At 50.9% G+C, this 14,125-nt stretch overlaps 1 protein-coding gene across 3 annotated transcripts in view; it reads left to right on the top strand.

The window, feature by feature from the left end:
- Window positions 1–14,125, top strand: part of PSD (pleckstrin and Sec7 domain containing) — a gene marked incomplete at its 5' end in the record, with an annotated part of 111,179 nt that overhangs the window by 92,554 nt on the left and 4,500 nt on the right. For all 3 annotated transcript variants that reach the window (XM_083440322.1, XM_083440321.1, XM_083440323.1), the window contains 5 exons: window positions 3,992–4,170; window positions 6,902–6,972; window positions 10,365–10,522; window positions 11,433–11,577; window positions 12,016–12,159. In XM_083440322.1, coding sequence (XP_083296448.1) covers window positions 3,992–4,170; window positions 6,902–6,972; window positions 10,365–10,522; window positions 11,433–11,577; window positions 12,016–12,159 — 697 coding nt within the window. The remainder of the gene's footprint in view (window positions 1–3,991; window positions 4,171–6,901; window positions 6,973–10,364; window positions 10,523–11,432; window positions 11,578–12,015; window positions 12,160–14,125) is intronic.

The raw sequence follows: 14,125 nt of genomic DNA, 5'->3' as shown, positions 1-14,125 counted from the left end.
CAGACTGCTGCGTTTTGGATCCTATTGTTCTTGGACCAATCAGACTGCTGCATTTTGGATCCTATTTTAGAGTTGGAAGGGACTCCAAGGGTCTTCTAGTCCAGGCACTGGGGACATTTTGCACCTGGCAATCGGCCACCTGCAACCAAGTGAAGATGCCTGGGCACCAGGATGGCACCTGATGTCTCCACCATCTGGAGCCGCATGCCTGGGCATCCTTGGATCTTGACTGCTTTCACACACGAGCAACACATCCTATCTGTTATATTTCACCTGCGCAATCAGGATGAATTTCAGGAACCAAAAAGTCGTCTTGAAAATACGACAGCTTTCAAACTATCTCGGCTCAAGCCAACTAGGCATTTTGTTTTGGCATCTGTAACCTGCTTTAAGGAGCTGTTTGGTGACTAGCTTATATATCCTAACACGGATCTAGACCAACCCCCTGCAATGCAGGAATTCTGTTCTGCGCTTTCTCTCTCTCTCTCTCTCTCTCTCTCTCTCTCTCTCTCTCTCTCGGAGCTTGTTATCGTTGGCTAACGTTGCCTACAGTATAGGCATTGCTTTTTCTTCGCTGTGCTCTTTCAGCTTCCACGATGAACAACACATTCCCCACCCACAAAGCTCGTCCCACCCCACTCCTCCGTGGTCAGATTAGTTTTGTGCATTTTTTCCCTACTTCTGTAGTGGGTGGGTGGGTTGTGTTTTAAGTAATGTACAGGGCATTTGCATGCTTACAACTAATCATTTTAGTTCTTTAAAAATAAAACAACCCCCCCCCTCCATTGACTCACATGATGAGTAATATACATACAAAGTTTGGATCAGTTTTTAAAGTTTTTTCTTGGTTTTTAAGGTTAAGTCAAAAGTGTCTGCATACACACTCATCTTGAAAGCAGCAAAAGGCTGCCTCTTTCTAGATAATCATGTTCTGCAGTTTCTTAACTTTTAAAATCCATTTTTATTTTGTGTGTGTGTGTGTGTGTGTTTTCCCCTTTCAAGCCAGAATTAGGTTCTTTGACTTTTTCTGGCCGGCTAAACCAGGGGAGAGGACGCGGGTGGCGCTGTGGGTAAAAGCCTCAGCGCCTAGGGCTTGCCGATTGTCAGGTCGGCGGTTCGAATCCCCGCGGCGGAGTGCGCTCCTGTTGCTCGGTCCCAGCGCCTGCCAACCTAGCAGTTCGAAAGCACTCCCGGGTGCAAGTAGATAAATAGGGACCGCTTACTAGCGGGAAGGTAAACGGCGTTTCCGTGTGCGGCTCTGGCTCGCCAGAGCAGTGATGTCACGCTGGCCACGTGACCCGGAAGTGTCTCCAGACAGCACTGGCCCCCGGCCTCTTGAGTGAGATGGGCACACAACCCTAGAGTCTGTCAAGACTGGCCTGTACGGGTAGGGGTACCTTTACCTTTACCTTTAAACCAGGGGAGGGTAGCTGATGAGTCTCAAACCCTCAGTGAGTTAGGGACTTCACCTGCATGCAAAGACAGGCTCTGGCAGATTAAATGGACAAGAGCAATAGTGGGTCCAACCATCAAGAAGCCTGGTCTTTTGTTCCCCTTCCTTCCCTCCCCCTCCCCTTTTTGTGAAGATTGCCCACTCTGGGATCCCACAGCTGGTTCTCCCCTGGTCTCCTCGCTGGCCCAAGTGGGACTAATTTAGCCAGCTAGCCCTGGTGATCATCCAATGTTTATTGGATGGATTTCCCCCCTAAATTGATTTTTGATTTTATTGTTATTTACACTTTATCCCATATTTTATGCTGTTTTTTGTAGCATCAATGAATTGTTTTGTTAGCTGCTCTGAGCCTGGTTTCCTGAACTGGGACGGGCGGGGTATAATACCAGGCTAGACGCACCAGTGGTCTAACTCTTGTATAAAGCAGTTTCCTAGGGTCCTTTCTACCTGGCAAATCCCTTAAATGCGTCCTGGTGAAAACCGAAGACTTAAAAAGAAGCCGCATGCCCGCCACACTTAAGAAAGGATCATACAGTGAATAGATTTGGTTCCTTTTGACCCTACAGCAGGCATGGCCAAACTTGGCCCTCCAGCTTTTTATATATATAATTTTTATTGGTTTTTGCACACATTTTCCAAACATAACATCCCATCTTATACAATATAACAAACCTTTGGCTATCACAGCCTAAGTTCCGTCAACCTCGATTAATGGTTTTCTAACTTTCTTTCTGATTTTGCATTTTAATTTAATAGTTATTGCTATAAAATCCAAATCTTAAATAAACTCCTTCTTAGTCCTTTTTCACAAGAATTCATATAATTCAAAACTTCTTGCAACTCTACAAGCGATGTCAATTGATTGATTATTATTATTATTATTATTATTATAATGGATGGCGGCTAACAGATTGGGGTTGAATCCTGACAAGACAGAAGTACTGTTTTTGGGGGACAGGAGGCAGGCAGGTGTGGAGGATTCCCTGGTCCTGAATGGGGTAACTGTGCCCCTGAAGGACCAGGTGCGCAGCCTGGGAGTCATTTTGGACTCACAGCTGTCCATGGAGGCACAGGTCAAATCTGTATCCAGGGCAGCTGTGTACCAGCTCCATCTGGTACGTAGGCTGAGACCCTATCTGCCTGCAGACTGTCTCGCCAGAGTGGTGCATGCTCTGGTTATCTCCCGCTTGGACTACTGCAATGCGCTCTACGTGGGGCTACCTTTGAAGGTGACCCAGAAACTACAACTAATCCAGAATGCGGCAGCTAGACTGGTGACTGGGAGCGGCCGCCGAGACCATATAACACCGGTCTTGAAAGACCTACATTGGCTCCCAGTACGTTTCCGAGCACAATTCAAAGTGTTGGTGCTGACCTTTAAAGCCCTAAATGGCCTTGGTCCAGTATATCTGAAGGAGCGTCTCCACCCCCATCGTTCTGCCCGGACACTGAGGTCCAGCTCTGAGGGCCTTCTGGCGGTTCCCTCACTGCGAGAGGCCAACTTACAGGGAACCAGGCAGAGGGCCTTCTCGGTAGTGGCGCCTGCCCTGTGGAACGCCCTCCCATCAGATGTCAAAGCGATAAACAACTACCTGACATTCAGAAGACATTCAGGGAAGTTTTTAATATGTGACATTTTAGTGTATTTTTCATCTTTGTTGGAAGCCGCCCAGAGTGGCTGGGGAAACCCAGCCAGATGGGTGGGGTACAAATAATAAATTATGATGATGATGATGATGATGATGATGAAGGTGGTTTCTGCGTGTGCTGTAGAGGGAAGTGGGAGGCAGGTGGAGCTCATCCACCTGGGAAAGTAGCCCATTTAGAAGAAGGAAATAATTGATCCTAAACCTCTGCTGCCTTGTGGGTTATTGTCAGGAGAAGAAAAGACTAAGGAGTAAGCCCTACACAGATCCAAAGTAGAATACCTAAGATGGTTGGATGGCGCCTTGTACGCCTCCTTCCAGCAACTCCTGCAGCCAGGCTGGTGCCAAACGTCTTGCTCTGCTTTCCTTTGGACCACATCATTGAGGCCGAGAAGGGGGTCCTGTCAACTGGGCAGCCCAAGACCTCCAGACACACTGCTCAGGCTTGCAGCCAAGGGAGGTTGCTTCAATGCTGCGAATGCAGTGATTTAACTTCACCCCCAGAGGTTCACCCCATTGTTTCAGATGCCAACAATGAGTCTTGTCAGATTCATATCCCCATTGGCTTGTATGGGTGGGGGGGACCTGTGGCCTCCCATGTGCTGATGGGTTGCCATCGGCCACAAGCAGCAAGGCCGGTTGGTGGGGACGATGGGAGCTGTGGTCTAGCAGCAAATGCGAGGGCCACCGGTTCCTCACCCCTGGGTTAGAAGAAGCAACTGCAGCCAGGATCTAGCAGAAGGGCTTTGTCTTCCTGCAGCAGGGCTTTCCTCTTTGTCGTCCTCTTGAAAATGGTCAAGGCACAATGACTGGACCGTAGGCAGGGTGAACTATTGGTGGGACCGGTGTGGGGCCTGAGCTGATTTCAAAACGCTGCTTGTTTGCCGTGCAGAGACGAAGAGGAACTGCGCAAGTCGCTTTCCGAACTGGCAGACCCCAACCCCAAGTCCATCAAGCGCATCAGCAGCTGCAGCAACCCTTTCCTGGATTTCTCGCAGGATCCCAGCATCGCTACGTACAAGCACAGCCTCCTCGTGCGCAAGAGCCATGCCGAGCCGGATTGCAAAAAGAGTAAGTCTGATCTTGGTGGTGGCATGGGGGGGGGGGGCTTCCTCTTGGCAGTGGCACGGGCTGCACTTGACTGCACATGAGGAAGTGAGCAAGGAGGTGCTGGTCTGTGCCGGGCATCGCTTCCTTTTAGCCCCACACAGGCAGGAGGAAACTTTGAAAATGGCATCGCCTTTGAAGGCAGGATCCTCGCCCTGTCTTTGGCCCAAGAAACACACCTTGCAAATATTTCAGCTTTGCCAAGGAGTGTAAGCAAAAAAATTATTATTATTATTTAGGGAAGTTTTTAATTTTTGGTGTTTTGTCGTGTTTTTAATATTCTGTTGGGAACCGCCCAGAGTGGCTGGGAAAACCCAGCCAGAAGGGCGGGGTATAAATAAATTATTATTACTATTATTATTACATAAAAGCTTCCGCAGAAAGACACCCTCCCCAGTAATTTATTTATTTTTAAAAAGCAACCCAGAGGGGCTAGTATGTGATCCGCCACTGATGTTCTCACATGTACAGAACTGTGTGGTGAAACATCTATGGCTGCCAGAAGGTCCGCTGCACCTGGAAGAAAAGGTGGTTGGTCACCAGAGTCTTTGTCCATGAGGAGGAAAGACCCCCCTCTATTTAAAATTGACCCCCCTCTTTTCTTTCAAAACAATTCAAAGGGAGTTGTAATTTTTTTTGCAGGAAGCAAAAGCCCACCATTTTTTCTGACTGATTCAGATTCTATGGGAGTTTGTTTTAACCAGCAATTGCTGTCGCAAAGGGGCTCCGTTCACAAATTCCAGCCAGTCCTTTGTCCTTCCCTGTTCCTTAAAGTGCTTCGTATAAGCTCTGCAAAGTTACTCTTCCCCTCCTGCAGTCTTGTGGAGTCTCTGCCATTTCTAAAGGGTCTAGGGTGGGTTTCTGTACTGTGCTGATGGCGCCACATACAGGCTGCGTCTTAATATCTCCCGCTTCAGCAGTAGAAATCTGGTGAGGAAGAGGTTGCAATTCAAAAACAAAACAAAAAAAAGCAGTGATGGTATGGTTTAGAACAGGGAGTGGCAAGGTTTACCGGCCATGGGCTGGATCACTCCCATGGAGATCGTCCGTGGCCCGGACTGGCACAGCGTGACACCAGAAACCGGGTCTGCGCATGCCCAGACGCTGAAAAGCGCACCTGCGTAGAAGCAATTTTCAGCGTCTGGACATTCGCAGACACGATTTCCAGTCTCTGCGTGTGCGCAGACGCAATTTCTGGCGCTGCTCAGCAAGTCCCCGCGCCGCGCTGGTTTAGGGGGACTCACCGAGTGGGCAGCTCAGTTCAGGGGTGGCTTCATGGGTCGCATTTGGCCCATGGGCCACACGTTGCCGACCCGATTTAGAACATCTTATCCAAGGACGCGGGTGGCGCTGTGGGTTAAAGCCTCAGCGCCTAGGGCTTGCCGATCAAAAGGTCGGCGGTTCGAATCCCCGCGGCGGGGTGCGCTCCCGTTGCTCGGTCCCAGCGCCTGCCAACCTAGCAGTTTGAAAGCACTCCCGAGTGCAAGTAGATAAATAGGGACCGCTTACTAGCGGGAAGGTAAACGGCGTTTCCGTACGCTGCTCTGGCTCGCCAGATGTTACGCTGGCCACGTGACCCGGAAGTGTCTCCGGACAGCGCTGGCCCCCGGCCTCTTGAGTGAGATGGGCGCACAACCCTAAAGTCTGTCAAGACTGGCCCGTACGGGCAGGCGTACCTTTACCTTTACCTTTATCCAAGGATAAATGGCGGTTCATATTTGCCTTAGCAGTGTTCTTGGTGTTTATCTTCAGCTTCTTTGAACAGGGCCACATAAGCATTTCTGTCCACATGCATGTGTACTCAGAAGTAAGCCCCACTGAGTTCAAGTGTCTATAGGATTGCAGGCTAGGGTGGAGTCCAAACGACATGTGTTGCAGGAGCAGGTCAGGAACCTATCGAGTCGAGCGTGACTTTTCCTCAGGAAGGATTGCGGAATCTGCCGCAGATCTCTAGCCTGGGGCAAGGGGCTGGGATGTGAGGATTTTATTTTGTTTCTTGCAGGTTGCTGGGTTTTTAATACCATTGCCATTTTGTGCCAGATGTGGCTGGCAGCATGGGAAGATGCATAACCTTCAGGGAGGGCACCGGGAAGGTTGCACAGAGCGGTTGCGGGGGGGGGGGGAAGGTTGTACTGAAGAGATTGCTGGGGATAAACTAAGCTCATTCTACCAGGTGACAGCCTATTCCCTTGGGTCTCTTTGTCTGGGCATGGTTTTCAATTAGGGACAGGGGAGCGGGGTGCAAGGCAAGGACATTCTTCCAGGTTCACAGAGGGCAGTTAGCACTCGGGGAACCAAGTCATTTGCCTGGTGTGAAGGTACCTGCCCATCCCAAAGAATGCATCCACGCTGCGCCCTCCATTTTCCCTGCAAAATCCTCCCTAATCCCAGGCAGCTAATGCCTTTTTGATCTGATTAGATGCTGTGCCTGTATGCTTCGTATCTGTTGCCGAGTACAGAATTACCTGGCAGAAGCCTCTCGCTGCGCCTGCCTCCTCTAAGTGGAGCTTCAGCAGCTTCCTGATGCCTCTGCCTTAGAAAACAGCAGGATGGGACCAGCCCTGTCCTTGCCAGCCCCGCCATACGGAATGTGCTCATTCCTGGGCCCCCAGAAATTCATGCCTCCACAGATCTTGCCCCCCTCTCACTGAGGCCTTTAGCTTTTGCAATGACTCTTCTCCCTTTTCCTTGGCAGCCCCAAGAGGGAAGAGGGGATGGAAGACTTTCCACGCAATCCTGAAGGGCATGATCCTGTATCTACAGAAGGTAACTAAAGCATGATTTCCATTGGCTGGAATAAGGGAGCCAACCCAGTTTTCCCCATGGTTTTTGCATGTTTTGTTCTGCTTCCAATAACTCCGTTCATGAAACTGAAATGTTGACTAGGAAAGCTGGGACTGAAGACGAGGAGTGTTGAGATTGGCTGGGCATGGAATTCATTGGGAATCTCCTCTTTCCCCACCAATTCCCTGCTCCCCCATCTGCCAAGGTGTTGATCTCAAGCCCCTGCCCTCATTTACGTACATGTGCAATTTCTGACATCTTCCCCAACTCTGCCCATAGCATGAGCTTTCCTACACGGCCAGAGAAATTATATTCTCTTGTCCTCAGGATGTTGTTTAGACCCTTTCTGAACTGAAAGCGAGACTGCATGGAAAGTCCAGCCATGTGTCACACAGACCAGAGTCAATGTAGAAGATCATCTGCTGTGACAGTCTCTTGGCTTTGCTTTGCATCTGCCTCAGTGCTGTCGAGACGAGTGTCTCTTGCAATATCAGGGGGAAAGAGCTCCACTTCTGCCCAACCGACGCGTACTGTCTTGACACCCTTCACTTCGCCGGACTGCTTAGGTCCTGCAGGGGTGGCCGGGTCCGGAGGATTAAAAACCGGGACACTAAGCTTGCATGAAACATTCATATTCCTGCCGTGCAAAATTTATGTGGATACTGCATTTTTGCAGATTCTGCTCTGCAGCAGCTAAAGGTTCCAAAACACTTTGCAGGTTCTGTTATAGTTAGCCTTGCGATAGCCCTGTGTAGTAGGACTCTCAAGTGTTACGGGTCTTAATCCAAACTGAAACGGCATCATTTCCCTTTTTAGAACCCTTGAGGCATCTTGCATCTCTTCTTGCTTTCGTTAACCCAGAAAAATTGAAGGGTGATTCATCCTCCCCAATTTAAGATGAGCCTGAGATAATTGTGATGATTGTGCACATTTTTTACAAAGGGACAGGCCTACATACATGTCAGATTCCACACCAGAAGTCTGGCTGAACTGCATCAAAGGCAGCGGGAGAGAAATTCCTCACCTGGCAGGCTGTGTTGATGCAGCCAACGCAATGCACATTTTCCCAAAGGGTTGCAAACAAAGAACATGGGACGAGCATGGAAGATCAGGCTAGCGGCACATCTGGTCCAGCGTCATGTTCTCATGGTGTCTGAACAGTTGCCTCTGGGGAAACCTGCAAGCAGGAATCAAGCACAAGACCCCTCCCCCCTCTTGTGGTTTCAGAAGCATTGCTGCCTCAGACTGTGGAGGAAGAGCATAGCCGTTGTCTCTAGCAGCCCTCAATAGCCCTCTCCTCTCCATGCATTTTGAGAGGGACGCAGGTGGCGCTGTGGGTTAAACCACAGAGCCTAGGACTTGCCAATCAGAAGGTCGGCGGTTCGAATCCCTGCGACGGGGTGAGCTCCCGTTGCTCGGTCCCTGCTCCTGCCAACCTAGCAGTTCGAAAGCACGTCAAAGTGCAAGTAGATAAATAGGTACCACTCCAGCGGGAAGGTAAACGGCGTTTCCGTGCGCTGCTCTGGTTCGCCAGAAGCGGCTTAGTCATGCTGGCCACATGACCCGGAAGCTGTACGCCGGCTCCCTCAGCCAATAAAGCGAGATGAGCGCCACAACCCCAGAGTCAGTCACGACTGGGCCTAATGGTCAGGGGTCCCTTTACCTTTACTCCATGCATTTATCCGATCCTCTTTTAAAGGCATCCAGGTTCGTGGCCACTGCTGTGGGAGCTGCTACTGGTCCTGCAAGCTAGGGATGATGGGAGTTGTAGTCCAAAAACAGATGGAGTCTCAAGTTTAGGAAACCCTGGTCCTAGTGGAAGCTAAGCGGCAAGTAGCAATGACTACCTAGATTCAGTTTTAGGCAGCCACTTGGTTGTGGGGGAGACGACAAATAGTTGGGACGGATTCAGATTCAGTCTGCTGCAGAAGAGATGTGGCACTGGTGCCAGTCAATGCCAGTGGGCAGAGGAAGGAACAGGAAGCGGTGAAGCCCATGGCTGGCATAGGGGGTTAGAAGAGATGCAACATGATTCAAATTTGGTCGGGAACATTGGGTGGAATGGGATGCTGGGTGAGATATGCCTTTGGCCTCATATATCGGGACACTTCTTAGGCTCCTGGGAGGATGGCCTTGCAAGAGCAGCCATTTCGGAGAAGCCGTATTTGTATCAAGGAATTATTTTCACCGCCAAACTCATATTGCTGGAAGCTAACCAGGGACAGATGCCCACACGCCCTTGTAATGAGCAATCCTGTGAAATGCTGGGTATCTGTCAATACTTCCAGAGCTCCATTTGGGCAGCGAGGGACTACTCATTTATTCCTGAATGTTGTTAAGCAGAAACACTTCCTGCTTTAGCTACTGTCTCCTTGAGTGCTGCCAAAGAAGCAAGGGCCAGCCAGGGTAGTTGTGGTCCGCACTGCGTGCCTCAGTTGGAATGAACTGGACAACTGCATGGCTTAGGAATCCCCCTCCCCGAATGTGGATGTTTAATATGTTTGCGGCGGACTGTTTATGAATTTTGCTTAGGAGAATGGGCAGGGTGGATATCGCAGTACTTAATGGCAAGAGCAGGTCATAACCCAAGACCAATAATGAATGGGAAGAAAAATGCCACCCAGAGTCTTTCAGAGAGCTCCTCTGGTTTCCAAGCATTTTTACAAAAATGCCCACCTTCTGCCAATAATGACACATCTAAGTAAACATTAAAAGGTAAAGGTACCCCTGCCCGTACAGGCCAGTCTTGACAGACTCTAGGGTTGTGCGCCCATCTCACTTAAGAGGCCGGGGGCCAGCGCTGTCCGAAGACACTTCCGGGTCACGTGGCCAGCGTGACATCGCTGCTCTGGCGAGCCAGAGCCGCACACGGAAACGCCGTTTACCTTCCCGCTAGTAAGCGGTCCCTATTTATCTACTTGCACCCGAGAGTGCTTTCGAACTGCTAGGTTGGCAGGCGCTGGGACCGAGCAACGGGAGCGCACCCCGCCGCAGGGATTCGAACCGCCGACCTTTCGATCGGCAAGCCCTAGGCGCTGAGGCTTTAACCCACAGCGCCACCCGCGTCCCAAGTAAACATTAAGCTGATGCAAATTTTACATACGTATATATACACACAAAACTCAACTGGAATGTGTAATGGTATATCTGCTGTAGTCCAATGTCCTGCCTATCAGATCTGAGGTCCCCTTATTTGGGATTTTCTGGTGTGGATGTGCACAAATTCCCAATCTGCAGTCCTAGAAGCCTCAAACACTCAAACCTAAGATCAGACTCTTGAGATGCGAGGGAGGGGGAGCCCCATGCCCTTTTGGCTGGGGTCAGGAGGAGCAAATTCACCAGACCCACCCACTGTCTGCCTGCCTGCATTTCAGGAGGAGTACAAGCCTGGCAAGGCCCTGGCTGAGGAGGAACTGAAGAATGCCATCAGCATCCACCACTCCTTGGCCACCCAAGCATCGGACTACAACAAGAGGCCCAACGTCTTCTACCTCAGAACGGCTGACTGGAGAGTCTTCCTCTTCCAGGCCCAGTAAGTTGATCGTCTTGGGGCCCATGTTGAAAGCCCTGGGCATCCAGACAAGAGGGGAGGGAGAGCGGGAAAGGGAAATGGCTTGCTGGGAAGTTGTCGCTCCCACACTGCCCCCTTTTCTCAGATTCAGGCGCCTCTGTGAGCTTAATCAGAGCAGAACTTGCTTCAGATCTGCTCCAGTTGCCTCTGCTTTAATTTTTTTCTTCCTTAAGTGTCCTAGCCACATACAATCCCCTTCTCAATTTGGTTGCTGTCAGGGAACTGCCATCGGAGCTGGAGGTGGAGAGGAGGCTCCAGAGGGATGGTGGAGAGGGTCCCAGTAGGGAGAGAGGTAGCCCATCCGCTGGGGAAGGAAATCAGCGTAACACCAGTGGAGAAGGGGGGCAGATGGGGGAATCGGAGAGGTGGCTCCAGGACTCTTCGCTGGAGACCAGCGCAGAGGGCACGAGTACTCCGCTGCCCACACCCACTTTGCGCAGAAAGCTTCCGCGCAGGCAAAGGGGGGCGGGGAGACTGGGCGTCAAACAGCTTCTATGCTGGAAGAGGTTTAAGAAATGCCCACTGACAGATTCTGCCAGCGACTGAGGCAGCCGCGGAACTTGAGGCTGTCCAGACAGCAAGGGTTCAACCAGGCAACCTAGCCAGGAGTAACGGCAACTTACGCACGAGCAACCCCTAGAACCATTACAGTTGCGTTTCTCCAGAGTCACAGAGTATGCTTTGGTTAGTTCAGCCCTGTCCTAGTCTGGCTCCAAATATAGGCCTGTCCCTTGTTGAGACACACAAATACACACTTAACACACACACAAAACACTTTTTCATTTTTTAATACAAAACCTGGAAGAAGCTGTGGTCCGAGTGCAAGGAAGGAAGGGGAACCTCATCTGTTGACTTTTGCATCTTCCTCCAGGAACACGGAGCAAATGAATTCCTGGATCACACGCATCAATGTGGTGGCAGCCATGTTCTCCGCACCCCCATTCCCAGCTGCTATTGGGTCTCAGAAGAAATTTAGCCGCCCGCTGTTGCCCAGCTCCACCACACGGCTGTCTCAGGTAAGCGGAGGACCAGGCCTCTGCCACCGAGAGGAATTGGAGAAAGAAGACGTGGTAGGGTTGCAGGGTCAAAGAGGCTTGTGGGCACCTTAAAGGCTAACAAAGGATGGAGCATGTTTAGAAAGGAGCTCCCTTGAGGGGCAGGGATGTCATACACAGTCTACATATCTTTGTGGAGGGGGGAGATACTTCCAGAAGACAACATAAGAAGGCACCAACTTAAGGGCGGGTGGAAGTCATTGTACATGTTTAGCTCAGTGGGGGGAAATAGGGGTGCTGGAGAAGCCCACGCCAGCAGCTTCTCAGCCTCTCAGAAAAGGGGATTATAATCAAATCAAATTTAAAAGAGCTGCGGTGCGGGGGGATGGAGGGAAAGGAAGTTAGATGGTGAGGCTGGACAGCTGAAGTCACAGGAACCTCTTTCCTTCCTTTCCCCAGGAGGAGCAAGTGAAGAGTCATGAGGCCAAATTCAAAGCCATGGCAGCAGAGCTGCTTGAGCACCGCTCCTCCCTGCCGGAGAAAAAGGTCAAGGGCAAGGAGTACGAAGAGCTGAAGCAAAAGGAGGAGTACCTGATATTCGAGGTCAGTAAGGGAGCGGGCGGGTCCCCCCCGAATTTGCCACAGCCTGATGGTGGAAGTTCTCGTAAGGGAAGCTCCACCTTTACAGCCAAATCAGTCCTATACTGGGGCTGCTTGCCAGAGAGCTGACCCCGGCACCAGGGACAGCCGTGCTTTGCAAGCCCTTCCTGGATCAGACCGAAGCCCACCAGGAAACCCCCAGTCAAGGCAGGAAAGAAATGTCCCGACTCCCAAGGCAGCTGACGTTGCCAGGCAGAGAAGGGTGGAAGCCCAACGTAGCGTTAAGTGAACATTTTATTGACACAGGGGCTTGTTTGGGAAAGGAAACTTTCTCCTCTCCCTGCATCTCCCCCGACCCCAGCCTTCTGGAACAGATTTGGGGAGAGCATAGGGGGCAAAGACCGATTGCACAAGCAGAAATCCTTGCATTGACATGATGGGTTATAGTTTAATCCTGCTCGCAGTTCCTCTGTAGTTGGAGCTACATTCAGCAGCTGCTGAGACACCTGTAGCCCATTGTCTGAAACAAGCCAGGCACATTTTGCTACTGGTGCAGGTTGAATTACGACTACATGGAGATTTCTGGGCCCGTGACCAGTTTTAAAACCTCTGCCTTAGTCCATCCCATGTGTGTTTCTCCTCCTTGCATAACTGGGACAAGCAAACTGTTGTACACGCAAGCTACAGTCAAGCAATGTAGTTGAGATCATAGAATCATATCGTTGGAAGGGACCCCAAGACTCATCTATTCCAACCCCTTGGCGAATAGACATTCTGCTGTGACAACTGTAACCTTGGCTTACGGTGCCATATAGAGCTTAGTTTATATAGCTAAGTTTCTAACACTGCCATAGCCTGCCCCGTATGTGTCTAATCACACTATTTTAAAACATTTTAATGTGTTTTGGCTGCAATCGCTCTCTCTGCTGACTACCCCATTGGATTTCTTAGGGTAATTATGCATTGTGTGTAAAACACCCTTGATTCTCCCAAACCAGCAGTTTGTCCCTTTTTTGAGGTACGTGCGTTTCAGGATTGTGAATTTTTATTTCTCCCCCACCTTTTTTATAAATCTTCACATAGTAGTCTTTCTCCCATGTACCGTATGTTTCGCTCCATAGAACGCACTTTTTCCCCTCCAAAACTGAAGGGGAAATGTGTGTGCGTCCTATGGAGCGAATGCAGGCTTTCACTGAAGCCTGGAGGGTGAGAGGGGTTGGCGCACCGACCCCTCTCGCTCTCCAGACTTCAGGAGAACCCCAGCCCCACAAGTTCGGGGACAGCGGGGAGGCGGAACGCCGCCATCCCGCTGTCTCCCGATGTTTGGAGGCTGACGGCGGGGAGACGCGTGCTTCTCGCCGCTGCCAGCCCCTTAAGCTCCGGGGACAGCGGGGAGGCGCAGCGTGTCTTCCCGCTGTCCCCAGACCTGGTCTGAAGGCAGGCGGTGGGGAGAAGAGCGCTTCTCCCCGCTGCCAGCCCCTTAAGCTCCAGGGACAGCGGGGAGGCGCAGCGCATCTTCCCGCTGTCCCCGGACCTGGTCTGCATGCTGGCGGCGGGGAGAAGAGCACTTCTCCCCACTGCTGGCCCCACAAGCGCCTGGGGGGGAAATAAAAATTTGTTTCTTTATTTCCCCCCCCCAAAAAACTTGGTGCGTCCTATGGGCCGGTGCGCCCTATGGAGCGAAAAATACGGTAAACTTACTAGCCCCAAATGTTTAGGCCTTTCGTGTAGGAAAGATGCTCAGACCCCTTTGATCTGTGCCTTCCCCTGCTCTACAATATCCTTTTTGAAATGGGGGTTGGGGCGCGGGATAAGAACCACACACAGTATTTCAAAGGATGGGCAGGGTTCAGATCCCCACTCAGTCACTGCCTCTCAGGGTTATTGCTGAGGGCAGGGAGCCATGCAGGCCAGCTTCAGAAGTGGGATCTGAATAAACAGGCTAAATAAGGGGTGTGATGTGCAAAGG

Source organism: Podarcis tiliguerta, assembly GCF_965153285.1.
Source record: "Podarcis tiliguerta genome assembly, chromosome: 5".
Lineage (NCBI taxonomy): Eukaryota > Metazoa > Chordata > Lepidosauria > Squamata > Lacertidae > Podarcis > Podarcis tiliguerta.
The sequence above is the reverse complement of the archived record's forward strand: the minus strand, read 5'-3'. Positions and strand labels throughout refer to the sequence as shown.